Consider the following 13757-nt stretch of genomic DNA (forward strand, 5'->3'; position numbering starts at 1 on the left):
GGTGGTGTGGTGTGGAGGTGGGGGAAGCCATGAAATACTAATTAGTGGGGAAACAATCTGTTCAGGATGCAGTTCTTTCCACACCATAGAGGTTTAATTGAGTCTCTTTAGAGCCTGAGATATGCTGGTGAAAAAGAGGAGGCGCTACACTGAAGTAGCGTTGGAGGCGTTCTGGGCTCCATTCACTATTGCCCTTGTGCATCACTTACCCCAGGGCAAAATGGGTGCAAATGCCCCCCCTCTGCTGGGGTAGCGTATTTTAGCAGCTATGCAATGACTACACGAGGTGCAGGGCCAAGGTGAATTGGGCTCAGTGCCTCCAAAGACACCCCAGGAGCATGTTGGTTAGTGTCATGTGCGACCACCTGAAAAAGTTATAGCTCTTACTTCATAGAAGCGCAATCTCTTTATCATAGAATATCAGGGTTGGAAGGGTCATCTAGTCCAACCCCCTTGCTCAAAGCAGGACCAATCCCCAATTTTTTCCCCAGATCCGTAAATGGCCCTGTCAAGGATTCAACTCACAACCCTAGGTTTAGCAGGCCAATGCTCAAACCACTGAGCTATCCTCCAGAGAAGCTCTCCTGGCGTGCATGGAGAGTGTGGAGCCCTGGCCATTGTAAGCACCGCTCTCTGGGGCCGACTGGCTCTATCAGTACAGCCTGCCTAACTACAGCTGCCACCTGCAGAGATACCCTGGAGTGGGGAAGAGGGCCTGCTGTGCTTTTTCCCCCGTACTGCATCTGCCCAGCATCAGCCATAATCTGGCTTTATGATGGGGGTGGGGTGGGCGGGGAGATTTACAGCACTCTGGTTTTGTGCATTCAGGAAGCTGATGCTTTTTCCAAGCTTAACAGACAGAGCTTCTCATCGTTGTGATTCCTGGTGGACTTGTATCTGCCACACGCACTTGTGCCCCATAGCATGATTTATTCAGCCCAGTTAGTTGCATTAGCTAACAATACTGAAGGGGAGGAAAATCAGGTCAGAACAGTTGGGTAAAGAGCATGTATTTTAAAAGCAAAAGAATTTTTTTAAATAGGTCAAATTCTGTCCTCAGTTACACCCCATTGGGTTTCCCAGGTGTTACATCATGGAGCTGGGCCCAAAGATTTTGGTAACGTAGCCCAACTGAGTCTCCTCCCACAACAAATAATCTTCCCCTTACTCCAGGGGTAAGGGCATCTGACTACCCACCCTCCATCAGCCTAAAGCTCACAGAAATTCCCTCTGTGAATTTCTCTGCCGGGGGAATTCTTCAGTCCAAATCTGTCCAGTTTAAGTTCTCTTTGCACCGCCTATATTTGTGGCCCTGTGGAGGTGAGAACACCTATTTTAGGATGATTGAGCCAAATCCTGCTTCACTTACGTAGGTGTAAATGTGGTATAACTCCATTGTAATCAGTGATGTTATTCCAGATGTATGCTGGTGTAAGTGCAAGCATAATTTGTCCTTCTGACTCTTAACAAATGATGTTTTTAAAATTCAGTTCTGACATTACTAATTTATTAATAGATTAATTTGTATATGTAAACCCCACAAATAGGATATGTCAAGATGAATCAAAACCAGCAGGCTATTAATGTGCTGTTTCTACTTCTTGCCAAAGAAATGCTGCTTTGCCTGCAGCTCATTATAAAATGAGGTTAAGTGAACCAAACCTATAATTCAGAACATAGCTCTGGCTCTACTCAAACATTTAAAAAAAAAAAAAAGAAAAAGACTCAGTGTTATAATAATTTATTCCCAAAGCTTGGCTGTCACATTGTTTCCTTGGCTGGATTTTCTCTTTGCTTCTTTTTCATTTCACAGCTCTATAGTTTGAGTGTCACAGGTAGGCAGCTACAAACACCATCTTTCACACACAGGCCCTGTCTGCTCCAAAAAAAATGTAAAAATTAAAGGAAACCATTGCTTGGGGCACCTTGAGTTTACAATCCTTATACAACATCTTGAGTCAAAACAAAAGCTGCCGGAGACATTTTACAAGCTTTAATTGTAATGGCTAGTTGCAGCAGCAAGGAACAATCTTTATCTTGGGTGTGGCTGGGCTAGAGCAGTTTAGAATAAGTTTTCCCCCTGTATGAGCTCAAGAAGCCACAAGCATTGCAGCTGCACTTCAGCCAGTCTTCCCAACTCCATCCCACAGTGCATTGTCTTGTTTCAAATTTGGGAATTACTCCAAATCTCTGCAGCAATGCTGAACCTGCTGGATTGTCCGTCAGAAGTCCCAGAATGGTACAGCGTAAGAGTGAGGTATGCCCATGAACATTAGTCTTCACTAACTCAATATACAAGGAATTTATTACATTTTGTAAGTGTAGTATAGACTGCAGAGTTACTCTCTTAAGGGTTTGTGTCATGTGTATGCAGGCCATTTCAAAAGTTAGTGCAAAGTAAACCCCTTGTGTTTAAACAAGCCCTAAAACTGTTTGCTTCCCAAGTAAAGGCTCGCGTCAACAGAAACCGTCCAATTTGTGTCATCATAGTCATAGAGCGCACGCGTCTGTCCATACAAATATACCCCTGTGACGTTATTGATATAATCTGGGACCGTATAGATCATTTTGGCAACCAAGGTCCTGTAGTGGCACCAAATCTTGTATAAAGGGGGTCAAATAAGGTGTCTAAGACAAGGTTATGGTTTGCTGGTTATGATTATGCTGTCTATATGTGTGTATCATTTTTGTAATTAAAGTTATGAATATTGGTTCTATACTGTCTGTATTTCAAACTTATGCTATGCTTCTGGGTGACACCCCAGACAAGTTGGTGTCAGCTCTGCCTAGCCTGCTTGATGGCCCATTAAAGACCATCAGCTATACGACTGACCCATTGAGAGAAGGCAGATACGCCTTGTGACTCAGCAAAGTATGCAGGGACTTGCCCATGTGACTCCAAACTCCATTTTGCTGTAATTTTCCACAGTAAGAACAAAAAGGTGTTCTTACACCTGGAAAAGACTGTAAAGGGCTGATGCCTCATCTCCATCTTGTCTTCATTCCCACTTCTTACCTCTGGAGGGACTTTGCTACACTGAAGCTTTGAACCAAGGACTGAAAGACCCATCCCAGCTATGGATGTACTCCAGAGACTTGATTTGAACCTGCAGTTTATTCTAAGAACTTTGCCATTACTGTATATAATTGATTCCATTTAACCAATTCTAGCTCTCATCTATATCTTTTTCCTTTTTATGAATAAACCTTTAGATTTTAGATTCTAAAGGATTGGCAACAGCATGATTTGTGGGTAAGATCTGATTTGTATATTGACCTGGGTCTGGGGCTTGGTCCTTTGGGATCGGGAGAACCTTTTTTCTTTTACTGGGGTATTGGTTTTCATAACCATTTGTCTCCATAATGAGTGGCACTGGTGGTGATACTGGGAAACTGGAGTATCTAAGGGAATTGCTTCTGTGACTTGTGGTTAGCCATTGGAGTAAAACCAAAGTCCTCTCTGTCTGGCTGGTTTGGTTTGCCTTAGAGGTGGAAAACCCCCACCCTTGGGCTATAACTGCCCTGGTTTCAGCAGTTTGTCCTGAATTGGCACTCTCAGTTGGGTCCCGCCAGAACCAGCATTGTTACACCCCCACTGCATGAATGCTGCCCACTTCCCTGTTGCCATGATCTACACAACTTCCCCTAGCCATTAATCTGCTTAAATTGCTCCCAACGTGCTAAAACAATTTAATCTGTAGTATGGAGGCAGCCTAAATTATGATTCCACATACCATTAGCTCCTGTTAGCATTACCTGTACCCGCAATGGGGGAGCAGGGAGGGATTATGTATTTAGCAGCTGTACAGTAGTGCAAACCTCATCCTCAGAAATGGTAATTGCCTAAAAGTACAGTGTCATGTTACCCAAGGAAAGGAAAGGAAAGTCAGTGGATCCACATGCAAATCTTTTAATATCTTATAATGCCCTTTTAAAAATATCATGGCCTTAAGTCTCCTAGCTGTCTGTTAGGTATTGTGGAACTCTTAGAAAATAATCCAACTTGGACTACAGGAGGAGGGAGAAAATAAATTGCATTGCTAACACCACGCAGAACTTCCACGCCCTTACTTTAAACTCTGGGCAAGTGATCACTTCCAGATATCAAAATGATGTTTCCTGCCCAGCTATGATCTGTTGTGTCACCAGTCAGACTGGATTGACAGGCAGAACTCTCCCATTTGAGAGAGGTGATTAGAGAGAGCTGCTCTTTGAATTCCTTTTAAATAATCTTCCTGTTTAGTGTTTCTTAACTACATTATTTGAAAGTCTTTTTTAAAAATCACTGTCTTGCTCTACCATCATCTGCTGAGGACTTGCTAGAGTCTGCCACACACCCCTCCTTTCACTCATCTAGCATCCACCTCTCTTCTTCTCTTTGTGCAAGAGCCATCTCCTCTGAAGCTTCTGCTACTTGGATGAGCCCTCCTAGGTCTTCTGTCCTCATTGACTCTCCATCTCGTTTCAATTCTAGCCTCAACTTTTTAATTTCTCTCACCTTTTCATTTGTTTACATTTGCAATGACTATATATTGGGTAATTATTTGATTTTTCTGTGCCTCTGTTTCCCTACATGTACAGCAAAATTCTGCTTGTCCACCTTAGTGAAGTGTTTTGAGATCTGCAGATGAAAAGAACTATCTAAGCGTAGACTTAAGCACATGTGTAGTCTCTGTTCACATTTACACTGGAGTGAAACCGTATGTTCCCTGTTGCACACTGCACAAATTTTCCCCTAGTGATGCAGGGAGTGAAGGGGGCTTCCTCCCACCCTCTTTTGGAAGATACAGTCTTTACAGGAAACTAGCACTAGCACCTGCAGGATCAAGGCATGAGTGTGTAGTTAGTCATGTTAAGGCTTACCATGGCTTTGTGAGGTCAGCCACAAGAGAGCATGATAACACTCTCACACTTAAGAAATACCTGAACTGTAATGTGTGGTAATATTTAGCCAGTAGAAGGTAAAAGTTTCTGTACGCAGGTGGCTTATCTTTCCTCTTTCTGTTATCAAGTGTGGCCTCTGTCTCAGTTTCCTCACAGGTCATCTTAGTGGTTGGGTAGTTTACTTTACCCTTTCAGCTAAATTAGAACGACTCCGCCTCTTCCAAGGCAAGCAAGAGTTCAATGGAAGTCCACTACAAAAAAGGGCTCCGAGATGCCATTCAGCACCTAGATCTTTTCCTCTCTGTGTCACAGCCCTCCCTTGAAGGTCTCAGAAATTTTCCCCTAGTGATGCAGGGAGTGAAGGGGGCTTCCTCCCACCCTCTTTTGGAAGATACAGTCTTTACAGGAAAATAGCACTCAAAAAACGTTTCAAGTCCTGTCTGCTCTTCTTGCCCAAGGCCTCTTCCTTCACTCTGATAGTCCTCTAATTTCCATCCTAGGCCTTGGCTACTTCTGGTACCATCCCATCTCAAATACTTCAAACAGATGGACAAAGATAAAATACCCTTTATTACTCCCCCCCTCCCCCCCGAGCTCTGTCCCCCCAGGGAACTGTAACAAATTCCACAGTAATTTCTTCTCCCTGTGGTTCCCTGACCCTTCTGTCCACCTGACCTCCCTCCCAGGCCCTTTTCAGGAGGGAGCATCATTAGGTCTTACCTATTCCTTGTTCCCTGCCTTGCCAGAGGGAACAGGAGCTTTTTTATATGCCTCCCCCTTTCCCAATATGCATTGTTGCAGAGCCTACAACTCCCATTATGTCTCAGAACTCAAGGGGTGGGGGGGCTATGCTGGGTCTGTAGCCTCTTTAAAAAGCCAACACACCCTGTTACAACTGCATGCAACTGGAAGAGGTCTGATACTCCATCTAGTAGTGGGAGCTTGGAAAAATAGCAATCCATTCACTAGTAATTGACCCTCTTTCTTAATGTTGGAAGATTGTAATTTTTCCAAACTGGAACAAAAAAGAAAGGGTTAAGTTATTTCACGGGTAATGAATGATCTGATTATCATGGCACTGTGGAAGGATCAAAGCTTCTGGAATTCACTAGCTGACTCCCCTAAATTCTACATGTATCCTATGGAAATGCAGGTGCAGTGCAGCAACTACATGGTAAAAGGTATAACTGCACAAAAATGCCTTAGAATTCTCTAGAGTCTGTCATAGGATTTTGTCATTCCTACCATACAAATTGACCCTAACATGCTGCAGAATTTGTGAGGACCTTCAGTTTTAGAAAAAGTTACGTAACTTGCATATGCATCTGTTATCTTTCACTCAGGCTGCCGATGAAAATAAACTCCACACTCATGAGAGAAACATTTGCTTGGTTTAAACCTTCTAAAATAAATAAAATGAAGGAAAACTGATTCCACAAGGCAGGACTTAAGTTTGCATGAATATAAATCCATCTGAAAATAATTTGGTTTCGCTGCTGAGGAGAAATTACCTTGGAAATCTGCGGAACTTCCATTGTGAAAATCACTAATCCCTCTAAAATAATGATTTGTGGAAATAACGCTAACTGAAGCTGCTCAGTTTAATGACAAACTCCTCTTGCCCATCCCCCCGTTTTGTCAAACTGGGAAAATAAAAACCCAGATTTTCTCTTGATACTATTTTCATTGTCAGCCTCAGACACTGAAGTTCCCAATTTATTAACAGCAGCATTGTGGCATAGGCACCAGCAGCGCAAGCTTTCCCTACTCTGTCCCATCTCTGTTCCACAACTCTGATCAACTCCACCTCTGGGAGAGAGTGAGTTGTTTATTCTTCTTTCTCTTTTAGGACTCAGCCCGGTGCTCTTTATATCAATAGATGCCTCTCCATTCCTTCATTGATTAATAAAGCCGGAAGGGATTATGATGTTCATTTAGTCTGACCTTCTGTATAACACCGGCCATAGAATTTCATCCAGTGACTCAACAACTTGTGGTTGAACTAAAGCCCTTTCTTTTAGAAAAACATCCAATCTCAATGTAGAGTCCAAGTGATGGAGAATTTATCTGTTTATTTATCTGGTCATCTGTTCCCATGGTTAATTACCATTGATTTCAGTGGAAACTGGCTCTGACTCACAGGGCCAAATGCTCCAACCCAACTAATAGAACCAAAAAGCCCAGAACAGAGAAGAACCAGTATGCGTTTGTTGCATGGTAGGGGAGGGACTGGGTATAGAAAGACCCCAATTCAGCAAGGTACTTAAGTACATGCTGAACCATTAAGCATGTGAGCAGTTCCACTGAAATTAAAGGGACAACACGTATTTAAAGTTAAGCATGTGCTTAAGAACTTTGCCAAATTAGGATCAAAAGGAGTGGAGGAGTCTGTACCTGCTGCACTTGGTGGATTAGAGCTCTGTGAGTGCTTGATCTGCCCTAGCTCAGAGTGAGGGGTGGGGTTAGGCGAGTGCAGAGGTGAGGTAGTGGCCAGTGAATCCATAGCTACATAGATTTACCGACCTAAACGCCCATTTGAGGCTGGAGACACAGCAGCTGCAGAAGCTACTGCAGCCTCGAGAGCTGCCAAAAAGAAGCAGGAGAAGCAGAGAGAGATTTAAAGGGGTCAGATACAAAGTATTACTTTTAATTTTATGTAAAGTTTCTTAATGTAAGAAAAATCTCCCTCCCTCTTTTTGTATACATAAATTAGTTCAGAGCAATGAAAATAATGCATACTGTACTGAGGTGCCTTCATTTACATTTTTAAAATAATTTATTAAGCATCAGAGATGTGAAAATAATATCATCTATGGTCAATAATTGTTAAATGCAAATTTATTTCCTCTCTTCTCCTCTCCTCTCATGTTGAGCTCTCTTGGACTTTCTCCCACATCCTCAGCTGTTTCTTTCCCCTACAGTCCAAATGTTCTGAGAGCAACCATGTCTCAGCCGTATTGTAGGTGCATACTCTGTTCCTGTTTCTCTTGTTCCATGTTATTGACTGAGGTAATGATTCTGCAAATGCCTTGGCATGTTTATAACTCTATGCATGTGAGTAGTTCAATTGGCTTCAAAGCCACAATCCTACAAACGTAATATTATTTTTATTTTAGATGTAGGTTGCACTTACGGTGCTCCCAAATTCTGCTCTGTCAAACTTCTGCAATCCCATTAATGTCACTGTCTCTACTCATGTGCTTGAAGTAAAGCACATGCTTAAGTTTTTTCAGGCTTGGGATCTTCACTGTAAAATATACTGGATAACTCATGTGTATGTAAAGCATAACTGTTAGCATTGGTCTGGGAACCTTAATTTCTGCATTTCCTGACCTTGTTTTAATTTTAACTTTAATGTTGCATTTTTTTTATATTTTTAATACCAAAAAAGCCCCTGTATGTGTCAGTGGCAGTCACCTAGCTGTTCTGCCTGTGTTTTGTAGATGGATTTTTAACTTATATTTGCTGTCCAGAGCTCTGAAATTCAGAATAGGGGGCAGAATGGGAGCTTTGACTTGCAAAATACTTGATCAGGATTTTAATTTATTTATAAAATCTTACAGCAGTTAAATTAGTATCTATCTATATTCTTCCATACTCTCCCTGGTCATCACAGCCAGTGTCCTTACTGCCATTCCGTAGTCATATAATAATTAATATTTCGGTGAGCAGGTTTTCATGATGTGGTGGTAAAAACATGGGAGCTATGTAGTTGCACCAGCACTGAGAAACAGATTAGAATATCGTTTTACTTAGCAGTCAATGAGCAGGTTTCCCATTTATTGGACCTATATATCCATTTCAAGTTGTTATAGGATAAACTTTTATTAGTTACCTGGTAAAGTTACTTTAGAAGTATAATAAATAATTTTCTTTAGAAGGAGGAGGGAATGTTTTCACTATTAAGTAGTCTTTACAAGCATTGGTATATTTGATACAGGTATTTATGTAAGTTTTCCACAGGGCCATTCTAATGAGTTGTGTAAGCTTCATTAGTTTCAGAATCATAAGAAAATTTTCTTATGCTCACCAAACTTCAGGGCCCTGCTGTAAATCCCAGTCATACCCTGTGCTAGGTTGCAGAGAGATCTCTGAAGGACATGTGCTTATTTGATCAGATTTTTAATATCAGGTTTTCTTTCATTGTCATTGACTTTCTCATTTGGTTACTAAGGTTGGATTCAGTGCACACAACAGTTTTAAAATTAATTCAAGGCAGCATGTGTGTGGGGAGGTGGTGAACAATGCAGGTTGTTTAGGTTTATATTAACATATAGGTTTATATTAAAAACATTTGTCACTTCAGATCACATTTTTTGTTCTGCTATTTTGAAGGATCACCGATACCAGTGGGCATTGATGTGCACGTGGAAAGTATTGACAGCATTTCAGAAGTTGACATGGTAAGTTTTATCACTTCGATCAGTTTTAGTAACAGGATTTAAGACAGAATTGTAACCAAAACTCTGGGATCACATAGGCTTCAGAAATAACCCTCCAAGATTCTGATGTAGAACCAATATAGTTAAATAAGTAGAATCCTACGAGATTATATTGTCATCTTGATACATTAAAGTTATTTCCATTGAAATTAATAGGTGTTACATGTGAATATGTGTTAAATGTCTCCTATGTGCCAAGAGACAAAGCGCTTAATGGCCTGATTTTTCAAAAGTATTGAGCACTCCATAGTTCCTGTTAAGTTTAGGGGGAGTTCCTGGGTGTCACACATCTTTGAAAATCACTCTGCAAGCCCTTAGCTTGTGCAGGTCCTGTGCCCACAGGCAACTTTCATTCATTCTGCATCACAGCTTTATGTCCTTGACTTGCACTAAGAGGTTTTCTCGCTCAAAGACATAATGCCTACACTGAGCCTTGTGTCCCTCCATTGCTATAGCACTGGTGTAGTATCACTGGGGCTAGCAGTGGTCTAAGTGGTAGTGTATACTGGCCACCCACATTTTTACCACTATGCCATACAGACCTACTGTTCGTTGGTGGGCAGATGCCAGTATCTGGTATGCACTAGTGCATCATTGCTAGTTCAGCTGCAATAGTAACACAACAGTGGTGGAAGAATCTGCCAAAAAGCTTACTATGCACACAGTCTTGGAGAGGGAAAACCTCTTACTGCTAGTCAAGAACATGACGTTGTGAATGCATCCTGTTCATACCATATTCACAGCTTCACTTACATTATTGCTGCGTTGTTCAATCCTAGAATGACCACATAGGTTAACGCTGAATAAAGAGCACATTTACAATATTAAATTCTCACCTCAAAGGCAGTTTTAGGCCATAGGCCCTGATCTTGCTATGGGGCCCCCTACTCTCATGTGGAATCCCACTGAAGTAAGTGTGATGCCACAAGAGCTCAGAGGTCCGTACTAGTAGATCACATTACAGGATCAGAGCCTAAATATCTTTTCAGTTCCTTTTTCACTGTAATTATTCCAACAAAATAAACTGTGCAATCAGGCTAGGCTTGCACAGTAAAGCACATAGCAGTCAGATTATGGAAAAGCTGTAACCATATTTGCAACTTTACCTCTTTCTCTTTCTGCACGTGCATAACAATACACTGTGCATTCCAATATACTCTGCATTCGTGCACATCCTATGTCTCAAGTAATATAACACAGTAAAATATATTTTTACAATCTTTGGTACACATTTTTGTCCTACTAGTTTACTTATATATGAAATTCATGATATTGCGTGTATTTTATTTATTCATTTACTTTATAAAATGCACTGATCTAAAAACTAAATGCAGATGAGATTTTTACAAAATGTATTAATTAACAAACTTTACGGATTGACTCAGTGTTCATAAAGAACTCTCATTATTCTCTTGTTAATGCCCAAAGGGGAAAGGAATCTCACTTCATCCTGGCAAAAGCCTGTATGTATTCCAAACCCCAAAAGATCTTTTGTTCTTCTTTGCCTTTAGAGTCAGAATGGGAATTTTCAAGGTAAATAAATTTTCCAAGCCAAAGATACTAAGGACAAAAAGTTATAATGGAAGCTGACTGCAAATATAACGACAGGGGCTGCCACCTCTCCATAATAAGTAGGCCTTGTAGCATAGCATGGATATTGGTAAACACTGACCCTGTCTACATTGCTCAGAAAAACTCTCTTATAAGTTCATAACACCTTCATGTTACCTGAGTACAATAAACACAATTCAGTTGTGTCCACACAGCAGTGTCTTTCCACAGACCAACCATGTGTGCATGTTCACACCTATCCCACTGCCTAACTGAGTTTTTATCAATTCAGTCTGGGAAATCTGATCAGCTATATTGTAGTGCCCCAGCAGGAGCTGGAGTGCCCAGAGGACAAGCACATGCTGCTGTACAAGCAGCGTGTGGGGTACTGTGCTCCAGAATGTCGTAGCGCCCAGAGAGCTAGGAGAGAGGAGAACCAACCAGTCAGGTAAACAAATGTGATTAGTGGGTCTTGTCTACACAACAAAATAAGTGTTATGATCTGCTTACTGGAAGGAAACTATGTTGCTAGCTTAGGCCCCTGGCATAGGGACATATGGCTAGTTGTCACAGCTTACTAACTGCATATTAGCCATGTTGTTCATGCACACAAATCCAGTGTAGAATTTAGCATCAACCATGCAATTAATTAGGTACAAACTCAGTTAATAATATGGACAGGCTCAGTCGGGCCATTTACGAGCAGCCCAGTCAGAAAGTGAGGTGGAATTGCCATTTGCACATGGCATTACAACAGAATAATTTGAGAATTTCATTCTACTTCACTGTAAATGGAATGTCAATATATCCAAGCTCATTATGAGCCGGTACCTGTGTGTGACTATGTATGTATTACCAAAAAAAGAAAGTACGTTAAAAGAACATTAAGGTTGCAAAGTCAAGCACTGAAAAGTTAGGAAATGCCAGAATTAAGTTTGCCTGTGCAATCATGGCTTTGTTAGGGAACAGAGTACTCACAAGAACTAGGTTGTACACCATGTGCAATTCAGTGGGTCTCTTGCCATTTTGGTTGTTAGTTCCCAACACATACTTCACCACTCATCCTACTTGAGCATTAAAGTCACCTATCACAAGGAGTAAGTCATGTTTAGGTATTCTGTCATCTTTATCCTCATTGCTAAGTTCCTTTGTTGGACTATAGCACTATATGATTGACAGCTTTAGGAATCTGGTTTGGATTCTGGCATATAGGATGTGTTGGTTAATAGGTTCCTACATTGATGAGTGATTTTTCCACAGAATCGGTCATAATGAGTGCTACTCCTCTGAGTGTTTGCTTTCACTACAACCTGAGTAAATGAAATATTTCTTCTCTTTCTTGAAGTGCTTCTCATATACACTTATCAATCTGCTCTCAGTGATACCCAGGATTTCAAATCTATAATTGTCCATCTCCCTCATGAGCTGTGAGATCTTTCATGTTTGAAACATTGTTCTTGCAACCCTTCTGCCAGGAGGAGCCGTCAGGGCTGGGTTCAATATCTAGGGGTTCCTTTTCAACAAGCAACACAGAACCTGCTTGAGCCTCCACCCAGTAACCTGGGAAAATTACACCCCACCCCTGGTCGCCTCTGAGAGGCAATACTTCCCCACTCGGAAGCACAAAGTCTGAGTGTTGAAAAGAAACTTTTAATGAAAGGAGAGAAGTCACCTGACGTTAATTAGGGAAAATGCCACAAGGAGGATTCATAATCATAAAACAGTGAGCAGGACACCCACCCCAGAGTGCATGGGGCAGTACCTTCTACCTCACAGTCCTGAGTTCTACAAGCAAAAGTTCCTTTTCTGTGCCCCTCTCTGCTCCCTCACCATACCCCACTCACAGTGATTGTCCTTAGTCAGTGAGGACCCAGGGTTCAGAGGTGCATCTGTGTGAGTTCACCTCCCACCCAGGGAAGAAGGCACCTGCTTGCTCCACCATCTGAGCGCTTGCTCTGGCTGGCCGCCCTGCCAGCCGCTCATTCCGCTCCCGCAGGTCGACTGCTCGCCACTCTTGCCTCTCTGCTGTGACCTCTGCAGGTCAGTCTCTTAGTGATGATCAGCTTTTAGTGATTTTCAGCTTTTAGCAGGCTGGGCAGAAATGCTGTCCCATCACAAGTGATTTCAGCTCTCATTTAAGCACTTAAAATAACAGAGGCTTCTAATGGAGCCTATTTAGCTCTATCTTTGAAGAGTGGGGAGGAATAGGTTAAACCAGACTGGGGACCCTTAGGGAGAATCTACACCTCCTGGGACACCTGTCCCCTCCCCTTTTACTTTCATAGGGCTCTGGCATTCAAGCCTTTGGCTTAATGAGGTCCTTTCAGCTGCGGGTGACCTGCTCATTTGGGACAGGTTAAGCACAGTTTTGCTCCCCTTTATTCATACAACACTGAGAACAGCATTTCACTATCCTTGCATTCAGTACTAAAGTGATTTGTAACCCAGCACCAGCCAAAGTTGATCACTTTGAGCAACACTGCTCTATCTGCTGGATATCTAAGCAGAGTTACATGTGTTCATGTAAATACAGTTTGCTTGCTGTTAGGGGAGAGTTCATTCAGGCCCTGGTTACATTCTCAAGTTCCAGTAACCAACTCTGAAGTGTTTTCTTGCTGCCAGCATCAAACCAGGATCCTGGTTTCCAGAGATTTGCTTTTACCAGAAGCCCTTCATACAGCACGAGGAGCTGGCAGTGTTCATTTTTACTGGGACAGTAGCCTGATTCTGTTTCTAAAACCAGTGAGGTGTTTTTACATGACTAGGTGGTTTGCGTTGCACTCAGCCCTCCCCACTTTATCAGTGCTTGGGACGAGCAGCCACAGCAAGATGAGGTTAAAAACAAAGAAACATAGACTTCACCAAATGGCAGAATAAAAA

The 13757-nt window shown here is 41.9% G+C and overlaps 1 protein-coding gene across 1 annotated transcript in view; it reads left to right on the plus strand.

The window, feature by feature from the left end:
* GABRR3 (gamma-aminobutyric acid type A receptor subunit rho3) overlaps positions 1–13757 on the plus strand; it is a 72176-nt gene that overhangs the window by 34640 nt on the left and 23779 nt on the right. Inside the window, exon 4 of the mRNA XM_007057554.3 lies at positions 9220–9287. Within this exon, the coding sequence (XP_007057616.2) occupies positions 9220–9287 (68 nt within the window). The remainder of the gene's footprint in view (positions 1–9219; positions 9288–13757) is intronic.

Source organism: Chelonia mydas, chromosome 1 (assembly GCF_015237465.2).
Source record: "Chelonia mydas isolate rCheMyd1 chromosome 1, rCheMyd1.pri.v2, whole genome shotgun sequence".
Lineage (NCBI taxonomy): Eukaryota > Metazoa > Chordata > Testudines > Cheloniidae > Chelonia > Chelonia mydas.